At 33.6% G+C, this 14,389-nt stretch overlaps 3 protein-coding genes across 3 annotated transcripts in view; 2 read left to right on the forward strand and 1 right to left on the reverse strand.

Moving 5' to 3' along the window:
* The window catches only part of LOC144839779 (elongation factor 1-beta-like), an 8,303-nt gene extending 936 nt beyond the window's left edge, over positions 1 to 7,367 (reverse strand). Inside the window, exons 1-5 of the mRNA XM_078695269.1 lie at positions 7,209 to 7,367; positions 1,502 to 1,724; positions 1,308 to 1,374; positions 363 to 409; positions 1 to 65 (exon numbers count right to left, since the gene is read on the reverse strand). The exon at positions 1 to 65 is cut by the window's left edge and continues 14 nt beyond it. Coding sequence (XP_078551395.1) covers positions 1 to 65; positions 363 to 409; positions 1,308 to 1,374; positions 1,502 to 1,724; positions 7,209 to 7,288 — 482 coding nt within the window. The 5' untranslated portion in view covers positions 7,289 to 7,367. The remainder of the gene's footprint in view (positions 66 to 362; positions 410 to 1,307; positions 1,375 to 1,501; positions 1,725 to 7,208) is intronic.
* Positions 7,368 to 7,874: 507 nt separating this feature from the next.
* LOC144839777 (nuclease EXOG, mitochondrial-like) lies at positions 7,875 to 10,984 on the forward strand. The gene is made up of 5 exons (XM_078695266.1): positions 7,875 to 8,095; positions 8,399 to 8,560; positions 8,998 to 9,137; positions 9,601 to 9,792; positions 10,241 to 10,984. Exons 1-5 carry the CDS (start codon positions 7,951 to 7,953, stop codon positions 10,655 to 10,657), a joined length of 1,056 nt encoding a protein of 351 aa, XP_078551392.1. The 5' UTR covers positions 7,875 to 7,950; the 3' UTR covers positions 10,658 to 10,984.
* Positions 10,985 to 11,999: 1,015 nt separating this feature from the next.
* Positions 12,000 to 13,979, forward strand: LOC144839780 (uncharacterized). The gene is made up of 3 exons (XM_078695270.1): positions 12,000 to 12,401; positions 13,100 to 13,168; positions 13,413 to 13,979. Exons 1-3 carry the CDS (start codon positions 12,189 to 12,191, stop codon positions 13,452 to 13,454), a joined length of 324 nt encoding a protein of 107 aa, XP_078551396.1. The 5' UTR covers positions 12,000 to 12,188; the 3' UTR covers positions 13,455 to 13,979.
* The last annotated feature ends 410 nt before the right edge of the window (positions 13,980 to 14,389 follow it).

Below are 14,389 nucleotides of genomic sequence, written 5' to 3' on the forward strand. Positions count from 1 at the left end.
AATCCATCAGCTTCTATCGATCGTACAAGTTTTTCCAACTCCTTCATGTCTGTTTCATCATCCCACTTGAATAAAATTAAATTGTTTACATGTTTACATCTGGTTTTCATTTAATAAAACATATTTTGATGTACTTTTTTACAATGTAATTGTGTATTTGAATGCAGGGAGTCTTTGCCCAGATTTCCGAGGATAATCGAATAATTTATATTAATAAGCGAATTATTTATGTTTATGCATTTCAAAGAAAAAAAACATTTGACATCCACAAGGGAATGATATTTTTCTTGAGAGATTATATTTTCCTAAAGTGCGTAAGCAGGCAATATCTCAGTTGTATAATATACTGAATATACACTTACCGGTTTAACATCCAAAATGATATTAGATTTGGCAATCAAAGTAGGTTCTGAAGGAAAAAAAGGCAAACATATTTATACTTAATACAGTACCACAATAACATTTTATTGACTCGGTTCAGCATTATATTTGATTGTGGAGGATAGCTTGGTACATTGATCCCATTGCATCTCATGACTAGAGTAAGCTTTACTGGGATTAGGTGCAGGTGAAGCGCTAGGGCCAAATGTACAAAAATGTATATACAATTTAAAGGAGAACTGAAGAAAAACAAGGGTGCATTTAAAATGGTCTTGATTTAATGAAGATGACTACCACCAGCGGACAGCCACAACTCCCATTAGACAAGTATAATTCCCATGGTTGAGCACATAATATTATTACAGTATTACCAACATCATAATGTGCTAATCAGCATAGTTTATCAGAATCTGGTAAAGCTGTATTAAGCAATATAATCATTTGTTAGCTTTTAATTGTTTTTGTAATATTTACAGTGTTTCCATTTAACTCAACTAATTTAGTACTGTAGTTCAATTTCATACTTGAAAATTATTAAGTTATTGCAAAATAATTAAGAATATTATTTTTTAAACCAGTTATTACTTATTTTGTAATATTCAAATTTCTTTGGCGTATTTAACAGTATTTTAACATTGGCCTATATCGCTTTTGCAATTTGATGTATTTTTCTCATTTTCTTAATTATGTTAAGCAATTTCCATTTTAAGTTGACCAACGAGCGGTAACTGTAAGCAGAAAAACGTGTGCTTTTCCATGTAAAATTTGCATCTATCCGAGTGGGTTTCTGCTCAACTGCCTGTCTGCACACATTTTATGCAAATAGTCATAATAGTCATTTACCATTACCACTCTGTGTAAATTGGTCTTAACAGTACATATAAAAATATAAAAGCTACCATAAAAAAAGGGTAAAAGAAAATTACTTTTAGCTTTCTTGGCATTGTATGCCTCTAATCTTTCTTGCTTTAACCTTGCCACTTCTTCTGCATCCTAAAAAAAACAAACCAGAAAATCGTAAAAATATAATCATTTTTGTTATTACATGTTATGTTTTTAACATCTGAAATATGTAACATAGGCATTCATAATTTATTATTTTATGTCTAAATAAACATACCTCATCATCCGAGCCGAACAAATCATCATCATCATCATCACCATTGTTTCCGTCACCTGCAGGACCATACTCCGAAGCTGGTTTCTTCACACCTGGTAGACTGCCAAAATCCTTACTGTAAGATTTTACATGGTTGTACCAACGAGCAACATGAACTAAGTCTGCACTTGGGCTCTTGGCTACCGCATGGAAAATGACAACATCGGCCTGTGAAGGTACATACCTAAACAAAATTGCATTTTGTGTTAAACATAGTAGTAATTCTACACAAATAATAAATGTTTGAGAAAAATGGCACAAATAATTTTATGAGTTGAAAGATAAATATATAATATAACATAAATATAACATTTCATCTTTCACCGACTGAAATTATTTGTGCCATTGCACGAATATAATACATTATTAATATATATTCTTTATTATACATTCTTTTATAACAACCTAGAAAGAGGCTAGGCCAAGGCTTAAACCATTCGATAAGGCAGCAATACCAATCAATTGTATGAGGAGTAGAACAATTATAGATAATCTCCGGAAATCTCCTGAAAACGCTATGAACAGGGGTTTTTTTTGGCTGGTCACAAAAATTGTATATAGATATATCAAAGCCAACTGCTAGATGGTCAACTCCAATGCATTTGAATGTCCATCTGTTTTTCAAAGTTACCAAGACTTTAACAAATTAAATACTATATTTAATAATTAAATCAAAACATTAATAAAATTATGCAAACCCTAACTTAATAATTAACAGTAACAATAATAATGCACTGAAATATTTTTTTCATTTTTTAAAATTTGTTTTAATTTTTTTAAATAAACATAATGGAACAATTCATAGTGGTCAGAGTTTTCTATTAATATACCTGCCTGCAATTAAAGTGACTTTCAAGGATGAACAATAAATCAGGGATAATTAAATAAAGCAAAAAGGCACGGCGGCCTTGCCCTTGGCTTATATGTAAATCTTAAAAATTCACACATGTCACGTGCTACATTTAACTTACAAGAACCCTTGCACGTGGTCATACTACAGTCGGAAAGCCGCGTTGGTAACGCATCACTGATTTCATTCATTGTGAGGGCGCGCTTCGTGGAAAATGTTGGAATTTTTGCTATTTTAGTACACTTAGAAAATGGTATAATTTTGATATTAAATGAAATCAATAAACGTATTTCAATAGTTGAACTACAAGCGTAAATAATGATAAAAACTGTGATCTAAATTCCACAGATTTTTTGTTTCAAGAAATATCATTATTTTATGTATAAACTTTTTTACTTTAATTTTTTTTTAAATGATGGTAAAAAATCATTAAATTTCATATTTTCTAGATAAGGTTTCAAAGCGAATTTAAAATCCTTTCAAGATAAACTATTAAGCTATCTATTAAAATAAAAATATAATTTTAAGCTTTCTTGGGATGCAACTCCCACTAATCAAACCAAACCTACTACATTTCTGTTCTGTTTCGATCGAAAAATCGCCATTTTGAAACTTTGTTTACGTTTTAAGAAGCTGGTACGAATCGTCCCGGACCGAATCGTGTCTGTGTTCAATACGGTTTTCATGCAGGCGTATTACGTCATAGGCCTAAGATTTCAATTTGCTCCCCGATTATTGTTCTATTTGGTTTCTGAGCTAGGAAAGGCTAACTACTATAATTACTTACTTGATTTCTAGCCTAGCTAGGCCTAAAAATAGTATTTTCTAGGCCTAGCTAGGCTGAGTAATTCTGATATAATACTAATATTAGTTAGGTAGGCCTACCCTAGAGTGAGTGTTAATAATACAGTAGTAGCTGGGTATTCTATAGTCTAGGCTGGTGGTAGGTCTATCCCAGCTCTGCTCATATACCAAGCAAGAAGAAGCCTGAAGGAGAAACTAGGCCCAGAACAAATAAAAAACTGTTAAAAAAACAATAAATGGAAAAATAAAAATAAATAACCCATTTTCAATTTATATATGGGGAATGTTTTATAAAATCGGGCGGCAATAAAGACTAATCACTTTCACGTAGATATGAACACTTTTAATAAACCAAAATAATATCAATCGACACTAAGCCTACTAGAACCAACTAACACATATTATGGCGACCACGAGGTCGGTCGATAGGGCGCAAGGTGGCGCACTGCAACAACAACACACGAGGGCGTGCGAGTGTGATGGCGCAACCGCCACTTCCTTCCACCTTTCTTTCAAAAATTGAAAAAATAAAAAACACAATAAAAGCAAAATAAAAGAATATGGACAAGTAACTGGAATACAGAAATAATAGTCCAATGGTATACAGAATTGGGCAATCTGAGTTGCTAGTGTCATAGGCAAATCAAAAAAACTAAGTGATGCTGGAATGAAATTGGTAGTGGCATCAATGTCAAGTGTCGCCTTCACTGGGAAATGATGAAAAGATGTGTTCAAAGATGGTGCTTGAATAACATTGACTTGGCTGGTTGAAGCTGGTTTGTCGATTAGGCCGGTGGGCAGATCATGTTGTGGACCTTGAGTGAGGTCTTCGATACAAAGTTCTTCGTCAGGGAGTGCAGTATATTCGTTCTCTGCGTCGTCAGGGAGTGTGATATAGTCGTTCCCTGCGAGTACGAAATGTGAATTGCCGAGACTATTTCTATCAGCTGCTGGAAGAAATCTGCACTGACTTGTTGAGTGTGAAGTGTGTGGTCGTTGAGAAGATTGGCACATAATGCACGATTTACAAAAGGCTTGGTTAGGAGCCATTTGTTTGGAAAAATTGTTATACTGTGGCCAGTGTGCTTTGTTGACAATAGCTGTGGGACATGCTTTGGAGTCGGCCTGAGGTTTTTTGGCTGGTAGCGTAGTGATGTTTGGGAGATCCAAGTTGTGCGCTCCCAAAGACTGGAAACCAAAATGCTGGCAAATTTTTTGCCAGATGTCAGAAAGAGATGTCGATCGCTTAATAAAAGTATTCCTGGATATAACTGGGCAAAAGTAGGCGATTTGGCTCAACATATATTCCAGTTGAATATTTTTTTGGTGCGAGGTTTTTCTCGATGTGGCTGAGACAGTGTCCTCATCGTCAAGTATTCCCCTTGTGGGGTTTCCTGCGGTTTTCATTTTCCAAGTGAATGCGTCAGCAAGGAATGGTGAAAGATTAGCGTCAAGAGAAAAAATATATAATAAATTCTGTCGCCAGTTTTCAAAGGAGTTAACTGTTTCATTTTTGGTAAGTTGCCATTGTTCTGGGGCTTTCGCAGTAGCCATGTTGTGAGCAGTTGACGGTAACGTAACAAGGCAAGGCTTTACTCACGTGTCGGCTGAGGACAGAGTGCGATCGATATATCGGATTATCTAGCCTATGCGAGCTAGACTTCGGGATCGAGTCCGGGAGCCTAGAAAAATGTTCAGTGATTTGTAAAGGTATGAAAAGTCTCTGTCTTCTTTTTGTTGATGCGATTTCGCGGTAGTGGGTAATGCGCTGCCACCACGGCAATAAAGACTAATCACTTTCACGTAGATATGAACACTTTTAATAAACCAAAATAATATCAATCGACACTAAGCCTACTAGAACCAACTAACACATATTATGGCGACCACGAGGTCGGTCGATAGGGCGCAAGGTGGCGCACTGCAACAACAACACACGAGGGCGTGCGAGTGTGATGGCGGGGCATGTTTGTTTCAGAGACTCAAACGTGTATTTTTATATGGTCATGTTTTTAAAAAAGATAATTATGGGCCCAGCTGAAACCAAGATATAAAAATATAAGTCCATCATTTACTTGTATATAAATATTACTTTATTAGATACAACTTGCATTTCACACAAGCAACCAATTTTTTTTTTACGTATACAGAATGTGAAAAAGCAGTTTTTAATACAAATATCTTTCAAACAATACTGATATAAATAGTAAATACTACTACTGTATATATTATTTAAATAGCACCTTGTTCATCAAACATAACAAACTAGCTAGGCCTATATCATATTAACTTACGTGAGTCTTACGGTTGTACTGATTTTATGATTGTTTTATATGTTTATATTGTATGTATCTGTGTGACTCTGGTTAATAAAGTAAATCAATCAATCAATTGCAACTTAATTTATATCTTATCATTGACTGATCTGAAATGCTTCTAAAACTTGAATGCGCATGAATGTGTATGTTATACAGTATTATTATTAGCGAATAAAATGAAAAACTATCAGCTGCAGCAATGATATTGAAATCGAGAAAACCATTACAGCTTCCACCGTCCAACCTCATATTGAAGAACGAGACAGAAAATCGTCGAGTCTTGATACCAACAAAAAACCTAAAATGAAAATGAATAGCTGAAATGTAATGAATGAAACTATTTAAATAATTGTCACTATGATATGAACAAAACATTGCATCGTTATACAGTATAATTATTCAACAACCTGAAAACATTTTCAGATATAGGCCTACCATGAAAAAGCAGCAAATACAAAATTTCCTTATGTCTGTTTATTGTAATAATTATTAATATTATAAATAAATTGTATTTGTACCCCTCAGTTGTCAATAATTTTACTATAAATAAATATTTAACTATATAGAATAGGTAGGCCTATACCTGTATCAGGCTGCGATTTGCTTAATTATCTTTTTAAAACTTCCCAATGCATCTTCAATATAGAGTAGGATTGTAACGATACTTTAATAATACTAAATTGTAACTAAAGTATTTAAATTATTAACAGAACATGTTACTAGGCCTAGGCCGATATAATACGACAACGATCCACCAGGTCGTGCATATACTCACCTACAACAACCACAATCAACCAATCACACCATGCACCACACACGACGGAACTAGTGCCGCGAGACGTAACAATATATGACATGAGGACCTTTTTTAAAATGTTCGCTATAGGAAGCTTAAATAGGGTTTCAAGCCAATTTTAACGTAAAACAGACTATTGATACTTACTCTATCCATATACGTCGGTTTTTTGGTAATTCACTGTATGGGATGCAAATCCCACTAATGGAAAATTTGTAAACAAACACCTGTTAGAAAACTTCAGTTTTGACGGACGCACACGAACTTTGGAAAGAAATTGTCGCTGACAACAAATCCAACAAATTATTCAGAAAATTAGGTGACCTGCGACATCTTAAGCATATAAGGAACTGATCTTACCATATATGGTTAATTTTTCGCCTACTAATGTTTATTAAACAGCTATTAAATGACGTATACTTTATGCTAATGTTTTCGCGCGAAACGTTGATGCTTCTGTGCCGAGAGAGGGCTTCTAAAATTTATGACGTCATGCGAAGTCGAAAATTCAGCGATAACGGTCATATTTCCCAACGCGGCTCTCGGACTGTACTAGCTAATCCGCCAACGCCTTGTACTTGTAGTGCAGTGGTAGGTACTATAATTAGGGTTATATTTTATGATAAAAAATAAGAATATCATTATCAAATACATGTTACTAACATGCTCTAGGCCTAGTTGGTCTAGTCTCTCTATTCATGCTAAAAATAGCCTAGGCCTAGTCTAGGAGGAATAGGAAAACTAACTAAGCCTAGCTCATCCATCTCTCAACAGACTAGCCTAGCCTCTCTAGTCTATAACGGGCCTAGCTAGCCTAGTACAGTAGCCTAGTTTTAGTATATTAATAGTAGGCCCTAGCTAGTAGAATTAGGCCTAGCCTATACATACGGTTATTCTTACCCTTCAATATAACTTTTTTGTGCGAGAAACTCGTTCAGAGCTTGAAGACCAGTCTTGTTTTTCAAATCACCAAATCCCATCTTGTCTGTTTTTGCTGCACGACGGCGAATGACCAACCAGATAAAGAACCGAGAAGAACCGGACCAACCCAAAAAGCCACGTGTATATTGTATGGAACGCCGTTTGGGCCTTGCGTATATTTTTTCCCACCAACACATTCTGTATATAGCCCCACCTTGTGGTCATTTAGTTTAGACAATACAACTGGAATTTCCACACCGAAAGCTATAGTTACTGTATGTACTACTATACACTACTGTATATACACTTAGTCCCAAGTAGAGTGTAGGGCTAGTATAGTGACTACCTAGACTAGTCCATATCAAACAAGGTCAGGGAGGTTAAACAACCAATATTATCCGTAATATAGAATACATCTTTAATCTTTGTCTTAGTTTCAGTTACATTACATTTATATTATGATGCTGCTTTACCAATGATAAATTGAAGTGTATATTATAGGCTATATACTTTTTAAAGTATGGTAATACAATTCATTTTTATTCATTTGATTTGTTTATCACATATAGTATAATTGTAATTATAGATTGCTCTCACGGGTTACTACTTAATTTGTGCTGCAGAGCATACATTAAGCTACTACCTTTAATACACTAAAACACCTGGGTCACCATTTTACAGAATTTTCTATAAAGTAGCTGACCTTCATAAAACAACAAGTATGGCTAGACCTATTGGAACATTTTGTGGAAACTTGGCAATTGCTGCAACATCATCGTTCGCTGTTCTTGGATTTGTGAGTTTTTTTCAATCAAAAGAAAAAGAGACAGAGTCAACTAACAACATTAAAGAAAAATTCACAACAGGTAGTCATCACTTTCTACAATTAATAACTATATTTGTATTTGTTGATCAAGAATGCATGATGTGTATGAAAAATAGATTTACAATAACCCCTATTAAATATAAGGAGACATCATCAGGACCCAACAAATTAATATAGGTATTCCCTGAATAGGAATTTCCTGTGTGTAAGTTGGCCATAGTGTCCCTGCAATAGTGGTGTCGCCTTAAATGGGTGTGTCAAAGGTGAAAGGGCTGTACTGCAGTTAATAAAAATGTGATAATTTAGAATCAATAAAATAAAATTGACCATATTTACTTTCTAGCTGATCCACAAAAAATATCTCAAGGAGCAAAAATTTTGAAGTATGGTGCCCCAGAGCGAGGAGAAAATGTCTATTTTCATGCCAATCATGTATTGGGGTATAATCAAGCCAAAAGAATTCCTGACTGGGTAGCAGAGCATATCACAGCCGATCATCTCAAAGGTAATTCCAAAAGGAATGCATTTTTGTTGTATGTACTCCTTTACAGATTGAATTTGAATTGAAATATTTTATTTATACTGGGCGACCTCTTCAGTCGAAGACTGGTCTCCCAGAGGGCCCAGTTATGATCAGTGGCTGTGATGTACTAATACACCGGGGTAACCCCCTACTCGTCTCAAATGGGTTCATTCCAACCATTGGCTTGGGTCAAAATTCACATTAGTTTAAAAGTTATGGCTGTTTAAAAATGTGGCAGGTCCTCCTCTATTATTGGTCGCAAAATACTCTTTTAATATTTTAGCATTTTCATTTAACGATAATTATGAATTTAAATATTGGACAAGGCTAAACAATGCTGACTGTAAATCAACATTCTATTTGTCACTTTTTTCATAGCCAATTCTCTGTGTGTCTCATTTATTATATTTTTTTCTTAGGTTCAGCAACACGCAAGAAGTCAAATTTCAAAGAAGATGTGCAAATAGTGGACATATTCCGATCATCCAACAGTGATTACAAAAATAGTGGCTGGTCAAGAGGTCACATGGCACCTGCTGCAGATAGTAAATATAGTCAAGTACTTAGTTCATTTATATTTCATTTAAATCTAATCAGTTATTTTTTAAGTGTTATATCCTATTGCAATTCCCTTTTTTCATATATCCACTCTTCTTTGTGTTACCAGTATTACACTATCAAACTTCATGTGACAACAAAAATGTAATGTGCCCATATATGGACATGATGATGTCATACCACTACTATATTTGTGCATATCACTACCATATTTGGGCACATCACACTTTTTTTGTTTTGTCAAACTAGTTTGACAATGTAGACAGAGCTTTAAGCTGTACACTATCAAACTTTATGTGACAAAAAAATGTGATGTGCTCATATATGGAGACGATGACATCATATTACTACCATATTTGGGCACATCACACTTTTTTTGTCAAACTACAGTAGTTTGATAGTGTAGACACAGAGCCTTAGTGGAAATCATTATCATTTAATAAAGTATGTGTTTACCTTTTCAGATAGCAATGGATGAAACATTTTTATTGTCTAATATTGTTCCACAAGACATCAATAACAATCAACATTTTTGGAATCATTTTGAGATTTACTGCAGAAGCCTAACGCAAACATTTCATGATGTTCGTGTTATTAGTGGGCCTCTATTTATTCCAACAGTTGAAGAAAACGGCAAATTATTCATAAAGTATGAGGTAGTAATCAAACTTGTGGTTGTTGTATTCGAGTCAAAAGAACATTAGTACACTTAACTTAAAATACTAAGAAATGACTCAAATGAAGTTTGAAACTTTAGTAGAATATATTTTCAATTATAGTTCAAAGTGATCCTATACTAAACTCCACACACTACACAATGCTATTCATCAGGCCTGTTATACATAGCACCTAACACCAGATTCTACTGCACATAGTACCCATTCCAAAATAATCAACCTAACTCCTAAATATATCTGAATCTACCCTCTAAGTGTCACTCGATCCTAGCACTCTTTTTGCCTCCATGCTCTTATTACTTACTAAAACTGCAGTAGCACCCGGGTGTGTGGTACGTTTGATGTGTGGTGTACAGTAGGACCGTTCTAAATGTACAAATCAGTATTTACAGTAATATTTTGTAACTACAAACTGCTTTATTTACAGGTAGTTGGTATAAATCAGGTTGCTGTTCCAACTCATTTGTACAAGATTGTTGTCATTGAAAACACATTTGACAAAATGATAGCTGTTGGTGCATTTATTGTTCCAAATCAACCTATCACCAGTTCAAACCTTGCTGACTATCAAGTTTCACTTGATGATCTAGAGAAAAAATCTGGATTAAAGTTCTTACCGATGTTAAATTTGAGTAAGACAAAGAACTTGTGTAGTGTTGTTAGCTGTAAGCTTATGGGTGGTAAGGAATTAGAACTATTGTTTATTCGTAAGAAACTTGAAAGTGCTTATAACTTGGATGAACTTGACAAAGTGTGGAAGGAAATGAAGGGAAAGAAAATAAGTCCAGAGAAAACAGAATATGAAATATATGAAAGAAAAAAGGCTGAACTAATGAGAGGATAATAAAACGTATCGGGGGAGCGTAGGGGGTTTGTGGACAGGGACGGCTCCACACTTAATTATTTTTTTAATGGAATGAAGCTTACTGAGAAACCTGTAATTTTAGCGCTCCCTATCGTATATGGTGCTACATCGTATTTGTAAATTAATCTAATTTGAGTTAAAGACAAACTAAATATTAATAGGCTACTCGAGTTTATAAAGCTATCAAACTTTATATGACAAAAGAAAATTGATGTGCCCATATATGGACACGATGATGTCAAGTTGATAGTTTGATGTTAGTTTGATAGTGTAGACAGAGCTTAATAGCTTATTAAAAACAAATTAAACCAGTATTGACTTAGGTCTTGTGCCTAGAAAAGAAAAAGTATTGTTAGACTTACCAAAATAAACAAAAGTGTTTACTAATTGTCTGTTGATAGTCCTTTTTGGTTTAGTAACCCTAAAGCACTCTGGTGACATTTTCCTTATTTAAAATCCCACACCATTCATTCATCTTGTTTAGATCATTATTTTTCATTGATTGAGATATTATTATATGATTAGGTAAAATGATAATCGAGGCTCATGATTGATATCAATATTAGATCTACAGAAAATAATAATAATAATAATGATGATGATAATATATAGACTATATAGGCATCATTTTCGTTTTATAAGGAATAGAGAATAAAGAATTTAGTGAAAACACAGCATGCTTTAAACCGATGTTGAAGTCTTGGTGGAAATATACAAGAACTGTCTATATTATTTGGAATCGACTCGCTGAAGTACACAATTGACAAAATACAAAAAAAAATAAATAATGTAAGTGGTAGGTCACACTGGCAAATTTGCTAGATTCCTCTCCCTGGGCCGCTAATTAAAAATATTCAATTTCAATTGTTAACATTGAAAACAGTATCATGTCATGCAATTGTATCATACCATATGCAACAGAATAAGTATGAATACATAACAAAGGCTAATATCAATATTAGAATTAATGAAATACAATGGTACTAACGCAGAAGCCATTTTTATCAGCTATAAATATTTTCGTTTTGTTTGATCACGGTACTTAATACAAAAACACTCATTAAATACTTTTATTATTATTTTATTAATTCATCATTGCTCACAATCTACTTCAATAACATTAATAATCGTAATTATTATACTATTATATCGATTATATTTTCTGTCAACATCGCATGTGCCAACTTTATTTTTATTACTTAATTCGTGACGCCTCTGCCATCATTTTCTCTTTAACCTAACACAAATAGCCTCGTGAACAAAAGAGTAGGCTATTGTCACTCACACTCAAATGAATTAAGCGACGCAGTAAACTGTAATGTTAACAACTGATGAATATTGAAACCAATAGAAAGAACTCATCGAACCGGCCAATGCTACCATGGTTACCTTTGGGATTATTCAAATTAGCTAACTTGAGACCTTTATTACACATCAAAGTGTGATATTCCAATTTGAAATAAACCAAGTAGTACTTCTAACAAGTAATAACAACTATAAAATAGCAAAAATGGGCGAATGGCAGCACGGTCTTTTCGGATGTTTCGATAACTTTGGAATGTGTATTATCACTTATTTTGTACCATGTTACACTGCCGGAAAAAATGCAGAGAAAAACGGTGAGAGTTGCATGGTGTATGGGTTGCTGTCCATCTTGGGATGTATTGGCGTTTGGTCCATGACCAAGATTAGAGGAAAAACAAGAGCAAGCAAGGGAATAGAGGTTAGTAGGCAACAAATGTTTCTTTATCAATTTCTAAAACCAGGTTTCGTAGATGATGGTGAAAATGTTGATTAGCAATTGTGAAATCATGAATGAAGTTTGTTAGATCAATTGTTGATTTATCGATAATTGTATCTATTTTTTTACTGTCTTCTAATCTGATAAATATTACATGCTAATGTTAAATATTGCGATTAATTATCACGTTATTTATACGGTTCATTTTGTAAATGTTTCCATAAACTCTTTAGCTCTCATTTGCATAATATTATTTTGAAAAAAACATAGGCCTACTCCGTACCTAACATTATGATAGCGTTTTTAAAATTAAGATTGATTGATGCTCCTACTGCATGTCTTATTATTAAAGGCTTGAGATTGAAACGAATAACAATGCTTTCTTGAACAAGGAATTGTTAATTAACAACAAAATAACCCTGGACACTAGCAGTGTATGATTAAATATTGATTATTTACTGAAACCAGTTCTTCTTTTCCAGTTTATGAAACATAATTTCGATGTAGGCCTATCAAATTTGTAATGTAATGTTATATTCAATATAGTTCTTATTTAGATAATACAACTATATAGCAATTTCAATATTAATAGTTTTTATCTATTAATGCTTTAAATTTGGAAAAAGAAATAACGAAGCAGCATTTTAGAAATACCAACAATGAACAATTTCATTTTTCAGGGAAGCTATACGAGTGACTGTCTGTTGTCGTTGTTCTGTCCTATATGCGCACTCGTTCAAGAAGGACAGGTTTGTTACATTGACAATGTTTTAAATTTCATCTCTTCCCTTATTCGTTACCAAATTTACCTCCTCTTTCACTTTTTAATAAGGAAAAAAAAAGACTTATTGGAGAAATACGCTGATATTTATGTATGCACCTAATCGTAAATCTATCTACCTTTCTTCTCCATTCGTGTCCATACCATGTTGCTAATAGCGCAATGCTAAATTACTGTAATTTTTTCTTTTGCCAATGTCTGTTTTTATATAGGAACTGGAAGACGTCCAAGTAGCATCGATGGCTAGAGAATAAAACTCAACCTTATAACGCTGCACTGTGAGGATTTAATATTAGTGCATATAAGTTTTATATCATTTAAAACTTCCTTTGGTTATCCTGGTTCAATTAGTTTCGTTTTTACTGTTCCATTATTTGTGTGTCAATTCATATTTGGAACCAAATAAATCAAAATATTTATCTCTACTCCTTCTTTTGTGGCAAAATTGCAATGCGAAAATGTATATAGGCCTACATCTTTAAATAGTTAAATTTATCATATAGATTTGATTTAGGCCTAACCAATGATGTGTTCAATTTAATTTCGTGATTTAACAAGTGCACAGTTGGTGTAATGTTTGTATTAATTTAGTATTTCTGATGATTGTTAATGACTATACAATATAGAAGACGTGTGTGTGTGAAACAGTAGTATTCAATTTTTTTAAAGTTAACAATCATTTACGATGTTTATGAGGTTTCTTTTATATTAGTGTGAACAATCATTTTTGTTTGTTTTTGTATTAATATTAGTGTATTAATAAAACAGAATGAACAGATCATCAATTTGTCAGTCAATATAAAAAACAAATACGTGACAAGAAGTAAATCCGTTTGATTCACGTAAAATGGGAACGAACGAAGATTTTATTGTTTAGCATTTTCTAAAACTTGCTACTCGCAATGTATTTCGGGTTGGTTGTCATGGTTAATTCAATACAACTCAATTGTTTGTCATTTTCTAAAGCTCTGTCTACCGAACAAAGATTTTCTTGTTTAGCATTTTCTAAAACTTGCTACTCACAATGTATTGGTTGGTTGTCATGGTTAATACAATACAACTCAATTGTTTGTAATTTTCTAAAGCTCTGTCTAACACTATCAAACTAGTTTGACAAAAAAGTGTGATATGCCCAAATAGGGTAGTGATATGCCCAAATAGGATAGTGATATGCCCAAATGGTAGTGAT

Source organism: Antedon bifida, chromosome 4, assembly GCF_963402885.1.
Source record: "Antedon bifida chromosome 4, ecAntBifi1.1, whole genome shotgun sequence".
In the NCBI taxonomy this organism is placed as follows: domain Eukaryota; kingdom Metazoa; phylum Echinodermata; class Crinoidea; order Comatulida; family Antedonidae; genus Antedon; species Antedon bifida.